At 46.5% G+C, this 12,261-nt stretch overlaps 1 protein-coding gene across 1 annotated transcript in view; it reads left to right on the top strand.

Moving 5' to 3' along the window:
- Window positions 1-236: 236 nt before the first annotated feature.
- VKORC1L1 (vitamin K epoxide reductase complex subunit 1 like 1) overlaps window positions 237-12,261 on the top strand; it is a 125,695-nt gene continuing 113,670 nt past the window's right edge. Inside the window, exon 1 of the mRNA XM_069226882.1 lies at window positions 237-517. Coding sequence (XP_069082983.1) covers window positions 327-517 — 191 coding nt within the window. The 5' untranslated portion in view covers window positions 237-326. The remainder of the gene's footprint in view (window positions 518-12,261) is intronic.

Here is a 12,261-nt window from a genome sequence, read left to right as displayed (position 1 = left end):
ATTCTGCGCGTGCTGAGTAACTGCCATTCCGAGCTCATCAAAGCAACGTCAGCGTTCCACTGCCTGGGCATATGGCCCGATACCAGACGTCTGCATTTCCAACGGCCAAATTCGCTTCCCCATTGTTGCGTCAAGAGGCGCAGTTCAACCGATGACAATCTGCTCTCCAATGGAAGACACACCTTACAAAGAAGTCCCGCCTCGACACAGGCTCAATAACGTTAAGGCCGTCCCCTCGCGAGTAGCCCCGCCCGACGCCCGTACGTGTAGGCGCTGGGCTCTGAAGCCAATGGCACGTCGTTGCGTGTGTCAGTGTCTGGAGAAAGATGGCGGCGCCCGTGCTGAGAGTGTCCGTACCGCGGTGGGAGCGGACGGCGCGCTGCGCGGTCTGTGCCCTGGGCATTCTGCTTTCGGTTTACGCCTTCCACGTGGAGCGCGAGCTGGAGCGCGACCCTCAGTACCGGGCCTTGTGCGATCTCAACCAGTGGGTGCGCTGCGCGCCCGTATTTGCCTCCAGGTACCCGGGAAGAATGGAGCTGACAGTGTCCGAAGAGGGCGGGGGCGGGGAGAGAGCGAGAGTGGACGTGGGCCCAGATAGCAAAGTGGCAAGTGTATTTCAGCGGGTGGATGAGTCATGAACATTTTAGTGACTTTGTCGTGCAGACGGACTTTAGATGGGGGAGACAGTAAGGCCGCTGTCTTGGTGGGGCACGGATATTAGTAGAAATGAGTAGTCTGTTCATGAATAAGGGTAGAGCTTGGGGCAGTTAGGCAATGTCGAGACGGTGGGGGTGAGGGCGATACTAGAGGGAGGGCGAGCGAATTAGTTCGGTAGCCCAAGTCAGCGACAAGTGGGTGGTTACAAGTTGGTGTCAGTGGAGGCTGAATGATTTGGGGCGCACACAGCGAAAGTCTAATGGGTAAGGGAGCAGTAGGGCCAAGCGATTGTGAATGAAAGTCAATGTTTAAAGGACGATAAATGGGTGAAATGCGTAATAGCGAAGTGTGTGAGAGAACTAAATTGGTGGTTGTCGGTGTGCATGTTCGATTAGTTTACACTCCTACGCTATTCTCTTGTAAACAGCCCAGACCGTCCTAAACTTCGTACAACACAAGTAATTCAGGATGGCACCTCCAATAACATACTGTTTTATATTTTTAATTTACCTACTGAACGAACAAAATGCAAAACAAATCTAATTCCCCCTTTAAGAAATCAACATTTCCTTCCTATTAGCATGTATCGCAAAGAAGCATTAGTGTGTGTGTGTGTGTGTGTGTATATATATATATATATATAACATCAGAACTGCCAATCAAAATTATTCCTTTGCAGAAATGCGAAACTTTTATTTTTTTGTTTAACTACAGAAATATGTCTGGGTTGGATAATTGTGATGTGGTCTTGGGTGTGCGAATTTTAATAGCACGTTTCATTGTGTTTTGCAAACTTCCTCTTTTTAAACCTACAACAATATAGACCTCATCCTGTAAGTGAACTATCTGAGGTGGGCCAAAATCTCTCAAGTATAGTTTGCTGACACACTGCTACAGTAGGTTCATTAAGTCCACTTACCTAGTGCTACGAGTTAAACCTTTGTCAGCATGCCATAACAAACTCTCTGTAGTAAGTGCTTTAACCCAATGAGCATTCTCACTAAACCTAGAATCTCTCATGCTCAAAAGACACATGCAGTCTCATGGAGAGCTAAAAGCAAAAAAGTAGCTCCCTGAATCTAAGCAATGGAAGGCTGAAAATTATGCTTCCATGGAGGTCTTCTTTAGATGGCCACAGTCTTTGTTACGTGGTTGGTTACTGTTGTAATTATGCTCTGCATTTTTGGTGTTGTATTGATGGTTGTTAGACTGAGTGTGCTTTATAAGAATATGTAAACAAATAAGTCATCCAGTCAAAAGATGGTAAAGAAGCTATGCTTCAGGTGAGGGACAAACTCAAAAACAGAAAGGCAAGCCATGGAAAAAGAAGCATGCAAACAAGATTGACAGGAAAGCTAACTAATAATTAGCAATGTTCTGACCCAAAACCACTGTAAGTATTGGTATTGTACACAATAGGTCTTTCAACAAAACAACTGACCCCTAGAACTATCTATACTTGAGACCTGAAAAAGGTTGTCCAGCTTGACAGCAACTTATATTTATCCAAAAGATGGCTACCCTTAAAAGTCAACAATACTATTGGAACATGCTACTCCATTGCCTGGCTTCTGTTGCAGTCAGACCAGACTTTACTTTTTTTTTTAATTCAGGATTTAACACTTGGCTTAGTTGCCCAGTTAGTCCTTCATAGCAGGACCTTTGTAGCTGCAACAAACTGCATGCACATCTTGCTGTATTCCAGTACTTTTTAAAGGTGTTTTTTTGTGTTCAACTTTGGTTTCCTACTGGGATGACCAGGCATGGTGGACAGTGAATAGGCCAAAACATGGTTGTTTTCTATGTATTTTAGATTAGGTAGCTGTTGGTGTACAAAACCAACATATTTAATATTTTATTTACTGTAAACATTTCCGTTCAACACATCTAGCACCACATTTTCTTGTAAAAGTCTTTTTTAATTGTGTGATGTCCTTTTTCTTATTATTGTAGTGGTTTATTGCTAGCGTTTTGTAATAAGTTTCTTTAGTAGGCACAATTACTCAATGACCATCATATGCCTGTATGTATATATAGTTTCTGGTGGTAGAGTGCTGTTGAATAACTTAATAGCCAAATAGTTGCATATTCTGGCACTGATGGATTTATGTTCTGAAACAGTGAGTTTTTTCACTCTTGGCTTTTACATTTTCAATAAAATCTTGCTAAGGATGCATCTTTAAAAAAAAATCCTATGTATTGCCACTGGCATGGCTGCGAAAAATATGGTACCCTTGGGAGTGCGATCATTTTGGATGTTGCTGTTTGCGATTAAAGTGTGATTTAGTTTGTGCTGTTGCCTGGTGTGTGGTTCGGCCAAGTGGCCAGTGCTCTTGTGAGCGTGTTGACAAAACCTTATGGCATATGTATGCTGGTTGTATATTCACTGTTCTTTCTAATGTGTTCAGCTACTGTACTAAGTGTAGAACTTTATTTAAAGTTTCAACTAGATTCTTTTTATGTTAAAATCTAGAAATTCTGGAGCAGATAGTGGATTTTAGTGGGACGTGGCAGATCCATAATCGTGCAGAAAACTCAGTTTCTGCAGAATCACTTCCAGTAAAGTACTCCCTGTCCGTGAATGATGGGCAGGGTGGAGGCCCAAAGGGGAGAGAGCTGAAATTGAAAGTGTTTACTGACTTTATTTTTTTATTTTTATTTTTTAAACATATTTTATTGTAGTTTCATTCAACCATTTGGCAGATAGTCATAATACCGTACAATACAACATATAGCAATCTTGTTATCTAATGGCTAATTTCTACCTGATCCTTAGAATCCCGCTTCCTAAGAGACCTAAAATCGCAATTATTCCCCTAAAATTCCCCCCCGTCAACTGCCCTTACAGCCCCTCCCCCCCTAGGTGAGCCCAGTGATGCGCTGTAATAACATCAGCTGGACTGGATGTGTGATGGTTAGGTGTGGCCTTCCTCTCATTGTGTGTGATGGTATTCAACTCACCCATCGTACCTATACCCCGAACCTGTAATCATAAGAGAAACCGCCAGTAGCCAGAACTCAATTAAGTCTCTTTTGCCTATTAATCAATAATTCGGTCAGGGGGTCGGTTCTAACTGGTTTTCCGCTCCAAAGGCTTCTATCACCATCTCCCAGCCCTGAGCCGCCTCTGGAGGTCTCATTCCTCTCTTGGCTTCTCGATAGAGAATATTTCCCTCACAACTAGCCCATTTAGTCAACTCTCTCTTCTCCATTGGGATATTCTCGGTCCTGCTGGGTTCTTCCAGGACATTGCGATTTCTCTTTTTGCCAGTGCATAGGCCAGGTCCTGAAACTTGTTAGTTACCTTGTATTTGGCTGAGTGCGGGAACCACCCCAGCAGGCAATGACACATTATGCAGGGAATTTCCCTTCCTATAGCTCGAGCCACAATCCGGCTCACCTCCGCCCAGTATACCTCCAACTTAGGGCAGTCCCAAAACATATGCTTAAATTCCCCATCCGCCAGACCACATCTCGGGCAACCCACACTTTCCGTTCCAAAGTACCTGTTGATCCGTCCGGGGGTAAGGTATGCCCGATGCAGTACATAAAAGGTGATAAGCTTGAATCTGGCATTTTGAGTCATTTTAGGGAAACCCCTCTAGGATGCGCTCTCAGTCCTCATCGGTAATATCAATGCCCTGGTCTCCCTCCCAAGCCAATTTGAGCTGGGTCAGAGGGAAGGTCCTGTCAGCCCGAATCCTGCAGTAGGGGTTTGACACTGCTTTATATTTGCCGGAAGAAGTCACCAGATATGTACAGGTTGCCTGTGCAGGAGGCTCCTCCACTCGCCCTCGCCTGTGCTTACGAATACTGGCCGCTAGCGAACCATATAATAGGAAATGTCCTCTCGGTAGCCCAAATTCTGCTCTGAGGGCCTCAAAGGGTATCATTATCCCTTCTTTAAACAGCGTTCCCACCGTCTGGATTCCGGCCTCTACCCAAGTCCGGAGTCCACTCCGATGGGGGTAAGGCCCGCAAGGACAACAGAGGGAGCTCCGGGGAGTAGGGAGCCCTTATTTTGATTTTGCGTAGGAAACCTTTCCAGCATTGAGTCAACATTTTTAATTCTGGGGAGTCCCGCTTCCCATCGCCCGAGCCTCTCAGCAGTACCTCAAATAACCTAGTCCCTGGCGGGGTGAATTACTTCACTCTCGCCCCCGGCTCTACTCTACTTCCAATCCATTGCGCCAGCCACTGGAGTTGCGCTGCTAGGTAGTTAGTTTCAAAATCGAGAACCGCTAGCCCTCCATCCGTGGAGTGCCTTTGGAGTTTGGTCAAAGCTACTCTCCTCCGCCCACCACCCCACAGGAATGCCACGACCATTGTTTCCAGCTCCTTAAATATAGCCCTGGGTATCCATACCGGCAGTACTGTAAAATGGTACAACAGCAGCGATAACACTATCATTTTAAGAATCGCTACCTTCCCCGCTACAGATAAAGGTAAGGTTTACCAGAAAGCCATACTGGACCTTAGTGATTGCAGGGAGCCCCCTACATTGCTTTCTAGGATATCCTGTGGGTCGTGAAAAATCTTAACTCCCATATAGGGGAGACAGCTTGGAACCCACTTGACCATTCCTAGCCCCACCGGCGGCGCCACGGAGGGTCTCCAAAGGGAACAATCCAGTTTTATCCCAGTTCACTCCCAGGTCAGAGTGTCTACCGAACTGAGACAGCATCTGCTGTGCCCGGGGCAGATCTATGTGTATTTCCTCCAAAATTATCAGCAGATCATCTGCATACAGGGCTATCTGATGCCTCTCGCCTCCTGCCATTATTCCCGGACCATTCTCCCCCCCCCCCCCCCCCCCCCGGTCGCGTACAGCGGCCGCCAGTGGCTCCATCGCCAAGGCGAAGAGCAACGTCAACAGGTGACATCCCTGTCTAGTGCCCCGCTCAACCACAACTTCTGGATATTGTCCACCCAGTACGTACTCTAGCTGTAGGTTTGGTATACAACAGTCTTACCCAGGCCCTAACTTGAGCCGGGACATCACGGCGTAAAGGAACTCCCATTCTAGACTGTCAAAGGCTTTTGCTATGTCCACAGCTAGGACCCTGGGAGCTGCACTATCTGAACTCTGATACCTCATGACTGCCAATAATCTGCAAATGTTATCTGCTGTGTTTCGCCCAGGGATAAATCCCGCCTGATCCGGGTGTATTAGTGTTGTCATATGTGGAAGGAGTCTCATGGCCATAGTCTTGCTGAGGATCTTATAATCCAGTTTCAACATGGATAATGGTCTGTATGCCCCAGTCTCCGATGGATTTTTACCAGTTTTTAGCAAGGGTATTATTATCGCTTCTCGCGCTGATGTTGGTAACACTCCCTGCTCTTTGGCAGTCCTATATAAAGTCTCCAACCTTGGAACCAGTAAATCTACGTAGGTGGCATAGAATTCAACAGGTAGACCGTCTTTTCCTGGAGTCTTCCCTCTTGCTAAATCACCAATGGCCCTCTTGAGCTCTGGCTGCGTAATGGCCCCTCCCAACAGCCTGCAATATCTGGAGGTAATGACCCGAGTTGCACCTGGGCTAAGTCACTCTCAGTAGAGTCCCTGACATATCGGAGTTTACTTTTATGCAGCTGTTCGTAGTAGGTCATGAAATGTGAGTTAATTTGCTCCTGCCCATATATATGGCCCCCTTGCTCTGTTGTCATGTCCAATATGGCTGAGTTCCTATGAGTTTGTGATACCATCCATGCCAGCATCCGTCCCGCCTTGTCTCGCTCCCTATGCACCTGTGTAAGGTAGTTTCTGTAATCAAAGCATCAGAGATGCTCTACGCAGTCTGCCACTGTTGCTCTAAGCTCCAATATAGTGTGTTGTAGGTGTGAATTCTCAGGTCTATTTTTCACGGCCTCTCTTAGCTTATCTTCTGCCAGCTCAGTATCCCTGAGAAGAGTCCTACGGACCCCCACTGCTCCAGCTATGCATCTCCCTCTCACCACCACCTTAAAAGCATCCCATTCAATCAGGGGGCTACTGGTGGAGGTCTCATTGTCCATGAAGAATTGAGTAATATGTTGTATCAACTCCTCTTGAAAGTGAGCATCGTCTAATGTTTCTGGTTTCAGTCTCCAAGTGGGGATGTAGAGCTTTCCCTTCTGGCTGAGTTAAGTGTGTTTCTTGGAGCATTGCAATCTGAATCCCCCTCCGCTGTAAGTATGAGAAGACCTTGTATCTCTTGGCCATCGTATGCATGCCCCTTATATTCCACGAGAGGAATTTGTATGAATCCAACGAACCCATACCAGTGCTTCTCTCACCAAATTGGTTATGCCCCAAACTGTACCACCAATCTTAATTAAGGTCTCTACCATCCCACAGCACTGCTCCAGCTCCACTGTTATTACCCTCTGTAGCTCACCTATCCACATAAAATGACCCCAACAAATAACATCCCAACTCCCCTTCCAGGTCTCTACCATCCCACAGCACTGCTCCAGCTCCACTGTTATTTCCCTCTGTAGCTCACCTATCCCCATAAAATGACCCCAACAAATAACATCCCAACTCCCCTTCCCCAGGACAAAAGTTTGAACGTCTCTCATCCAAACTCAGTAGTTAGTTCAACTAGTCTATTGAAACAGGGGGTACTCCTAGTTCCTACAAGGAGTGTGCCGCAACGCCAACCCCCACTCCTGGATTACGGGATTCTCAGGGATTTGTGGACCCAGTCTCCTGACTGATAAAGCTCTCCGCCACGGAGCCAGCCAGCGTTACCATGATGTCAGCTGCACCAGTCGTGATGGCTTTCCATGTCCGTTCCATCTATTCCTATGTGAGTCCATTAGTGAGCCCCTCAGATGATACAGTCAGATGTACCCGGTGTCACTTCTGGGCCTGTCCTGTTTGATGTTTGATACTTCGATTCCTGCTTTGAATCTGACTGTTCCAGTTCTTCATTTATCCGTGCATAAGATCCGGGGTCGGAGCAGCTGCTTACATTGCTTTTTGCCATTCCTTTCGCATCTCTATGTGGGAAGGGTTACCCACTTTACGGGCCTTGCTATGCCTGTTTCCCCTTTGTCGTTCTGTGCGCGAGCCCCCTGTCAAGAGATTTCCTCCCGCCGGTGTTTATCAATCCACTGGCAAACTTCTTCTGCTGTGTTAAAAAACTGTGTGCCCTCTTTAGCCACCACTATGAGTTATGCAGGGAACAACATCCCATATTGGACCCCCCCCCCCCCCCCCCCCCCCCATTGGCGCAGTTTTTGTTGTGCATCTCTGAAAGTGGCTCTTTGTTTCTGCACGTCTCGGGAGAAATTGGGGAAGATACGAATCGTATGCTTGTCCAAGATGCGATCTCCTTTTTTCCTGCTTTGACTCAACAAATAGTCTCTGTCCTTATAATGGAGTAGTCTGGCTACTATTGGTCTTGGGGGTGCGCCAGGACCCTATGCTCTCTTTCAATCGCAAAGAAAGGAGATAGCCCATCCTCCGCTACTTTCTCTTTAAGCCAGCGCTCGAGGAACTCCACCAGGCCAGTCTTTTCACTACGTTCAGGCATGCCAATCACATGGATATTATTTCGCTGTGATCTGTTTTACGCGTCTTCAGCTCACCGTTCCAGGTCTCATATTCGCTTCTCCATCTGCTGCGCCATCTTGGTTGTATCTTTAACTTCTGGCAGAAGCTCCTCCATGTGTCTATCCGTAGCGGCTACCTTTTCGGCCAGGCGGCGGTGGTCGTCTCTAAGTACTGTGAGGTCTGTGGCCAGGGCGTCAATTTTCCCTTCTAGTGCTACGTGGGAGGCTGTTATGGCCTGCAACACATCTTGAAGGGTGGGGTCCCCGCACTTCCCTTCAGGAGAGGTATTCTGGGTTCCCCTTGGGTCATCCATCTCCTCCGCGACTGTCCCTTTTTTTTTTTTTTTGTTCCCCCGTCCCTTTTCCGACCATTCTTACCCATCTTCTGGGACACCTTTCCTATTCCTTCTTGACGCTGGGGGGTGGACCCGGCCTCCCCCTTTTCCGTATATTCTTTCTGTACTTCCAGTTTTAATCTGCGCTGCTTTCGTAAGTTTACTGCTGCACAGTTCCTTGTCCCTGTTGTAGGGAACGACTCCTGTCGACAAAAGGAACAGTCTGCGCTCTTTGCTATCTCCTTTTACAGGTCGGGGTGTCCCTTATGCCTTCTTCCTTTCTCAATCGGTCCCTCTCGCGTATTAGAATAGTCAGGATCCAAGGGGGATCTCTCTCCACCATGCCAGGTCCCACATTTATTGTCCGATCTGGGTAGAGCCTCACCGGCCCAATCCTCAGGGTTCCGCCCTGTCCCTGGGTTTACCTGTGATACTCACAGTTTCGGGCAACTCCGATGGGTCTCCTTGTCAGTACTGCGTAGGCCCCACACCTCCGTCAGGCAGCTCTGCTGGTGGGGGGGGACAGGATTCGTTGCGGCCCTCTGCCTCTGTACACTTCACGTTGGGGCCTACGACTCAAACAAGGCAGTTATGGCATTTCTAGGATTTACGCTGATCCAGGTCCTTTGATTTGCCGTCTCCTTCCATACCCCGGCTCCCTTCGATCACCTTACGTCTCCAAGTCCCTGCTGCCGTGCTCTCCGGGACATCTATTTCACCCAGAGCTCCCCTCACTTTGTCACCAGCTGCTCCACAGATGTTGGGCGTTCCTCCGGCGCCTCCTCTCCAATAAGCGGTCTGTCGTCTCAGTCTCCTTAATTGCGGCTGCCATCTTAGTTTTCTCGCACCGAGCCGCTTGGCACTCCAGCTTCGGGCTCCGTGCAGGCTGGCCGTCCCATAATTAGTCCCAGGGCTTCCCTGCACTTTAAGCATCACGTTTGGCTGGGCTGGGGGTCCACCGTAATTCAGGATGTACCGAGGTGGGGGATTGAGAGCAGGAGCCTCACAAAGAGACTTCTTCTGCCATTGGTGTCAGGCCATGCCCCCGAGTGTTTACTGACTTTAGTTGAAGCACTTGGATTCTGCATTTCTGGTGAGTCACATTAATTATGAAATAGAAATCCGGGTCACTTAACCAAGAGTGCTAGGCCTCCCTCTTGTACACCACACAGCACCATTTCAGGCTGCAAATTGTCTTATGGACCATATACGTATAGCAATAGGAGAGTTACTCCCAGAAAGGAAGAAAGTGCAGGTTCAGTGCTCATGCAGGAGATCCACTAATATTGTTCTGTTTCAGGGTGAAAAGATGGAAGAATTGATCCATATAGGCATGTCTAACTCTAATATTGCAGGTTTTCAACACATTCAACATGAATATCTGTAAGAAAAATCAACTTACAAACAAGAGTGAAAATGGTTATCAGTGTCCTATTCTATAGTGTGAGAAGTAATGCTAAACGAGCCATACCTAGTGGTTTGCTGAGTGGTCACGAGCAGCAAAAATGTTTGCTGCTGCTTTTTTTTTATTTTTTTTATTTATTTTTTTTAACTGCCTGCGCTTAGGGTTGAAGGCACAGCAAGCCTATGCTTTTATTCTGGAAGGCACTGCTCAGCCCCGCCCAGGAAAATTAACGAAACATGTTTTTACGTTGTGACTTATGCACTCCCTGGAGTTTTAAGTTTTATGCAACAGGTTAGTTTTAAGACTTAACTGTTTGGGAAATGCTTGCCTGTCTGCCCTCAGCTCTTTGAAGCAGTGTGGCACATTAGCAGTCGTTCCAGCGCGGTAAAATCCTAGCGCGAGCCAAACCATTGCCTCAGAATACTGAGAAGAGAGATCCATGTTGGCGCTGTCACGCGCTTCATTCTGTTTGTGCAGCCACCCACAATTCCAAACTTTCAGATTCCGTTTTAGAACAGATCTTTCCCCCACGACTAGAACGTTTTTGACAGCGTATAGGTTTATGTCCGCGTGGCTGAACAGTAGTGTGCATCAGACTGAAATTCCACATCAAATTATCTCGAGAGCAAAGTACACACAAGCGCTGTGTGAATGGATGTCTGCTGACAGTGGTTTGATGGGAAGTGGGATGCCCAAGAGCGAGTGTTGCTATCTTGGTGGCACTTTACAGTTTAATATTTGTTCATTCCGACGTGTAGGTACGATGAACGTTGCCCGGTTCAGCCATTGTTGCTCGTTAGTGCATAGTGGTACCCCTGGTATACACCTCTTAATTGCAGTGTACACAAGATAAGCTGACTTTGCAGGCCTCCTATAAAGTCGCTTCTGTTAGGTTAAACAATGTATCTTTCTAATTTCTAATGGTGGCTATGAACTAGTTCTCAATTTTTGGCATCATGCTAGACGTAGACATTTTCCGTTTGTGAATGTAAGTGATAATAGCCCGGCTCCACATTGAAAGTGCATGATTTGACAAAAGTACAAGTCGCCAAAACAGTAACATAAAACGCTCCCCCATTTCAGATTATTCATCAGTGTCATGCTCCACAACCCATGTGGAGTCTAATGCTTATAAACTAGATTCAAACAATAAAATACAAAAAAAAGTGATTAGGTATCGTGAAACCTTTTACAAGCGTTGCATGTTTTAGCCAAACAAAACTAAAGCACGTAGGGCCCACATTTATAAAAAGCTTTTCCAGTTAAGGATGTGATAGTCACATGTTAGGGGAAGTAGTGATAGTCCAGTAGCACTGGGAAGGGTGGGGGTTAGGCATTCAAGAGTTGGTTAAATTTCGGTGTAACTCTTAAAAGTCTTTAGAGCTCGATAAATGTTGGATTTAGCTTTTTGGTTAGGGCTAGGTCAGGCATACACCATAACAAAAAGAGACGTGGTAGTGCCAGCCGCATTCCAGGCATGATGCTTCTACCTTGGCGCATGCAACTCTCTATCCAAAGCATCCCAGCTTACTTTAAACAAAACAAGCATTGTAAAAGTCAGTTGGTATGGCATGGTTTGCCAGCCTTTTGGCAATTTTTGTCATAGTTTTGTAAGACTTTAGGAGGAAGCTGCAAGGCCCTCTTACACAACAATTATATTGGCTAAAGGCAAATATATATTTTGATTTAAAAAAGCAGATATTGCCATTGCAATCCCAGGCACTGAAGGAGCTACTTTATATTCTATTGTGCTCCTTGTGAAATAGTGAAATGCTGTCACTCACAGTGAAGTTAGACGATGGCTGAAGTGGGCTGACCTTTTTGTCATGCTCTGTGCTTTAGTGGGAGAAAAAAATGTGAATGACACAACAGACTAATGGATGAGTAAGGGTGGTTGAAAGCCCCTAATGTAAGTATCATATAAATCCTTTAAGGAAAGTCAAAATGTCTTAGCTAATGACGGACCTAAAGTGTGTGGTCGTTTTTTTTTTTTTTTTTTTTTTTTTTGCGACAATTTTTCATTTAGGCAAGCAGAACTTGTAGGATGGTTGTATGGAGGAATCCCCGTCTGATGAGGTGCAGCTTGGATTGAGTCAGTCCTTTGAGACGTAGGGGCAGTGTTGGCATGTGAGAGAATTAGGGCTGTGGGTGACTGCACAAGGTTCATTTCTAAGAGATCAAAACTGTCTGATAAAGGCAGTACCCCTTTGAGATCCTGGAGGTGAGATAGTTGTATAGATCGACAAGTAAGAATTAGAGGAGCAGGCTTATAGGTATAAAACTCCTGTCTAAAGTATCGAGACTAGCAGCGTGCCAAACCTG

This window comes from Pleurodeles waltl, chromosome 3_2 (genome assembly GCF_031143425.1).
Source record: "Pleurodeles waltl isolate 20211129_DDA chromosome 3_2, aPleWal1.hap1.20221129, whole genome shotgun sequence".
Taxonomy (NCBI): domain Eukaryota; kingdom Metazoa; phylum Chordata; class Amphibia; order Caudata; family Salamandridae; genus Pleurodeles; species Pleurodeles waltl.
This window is presented reverse-complemented; position numbering and strand designations above follow the sequence as displayed.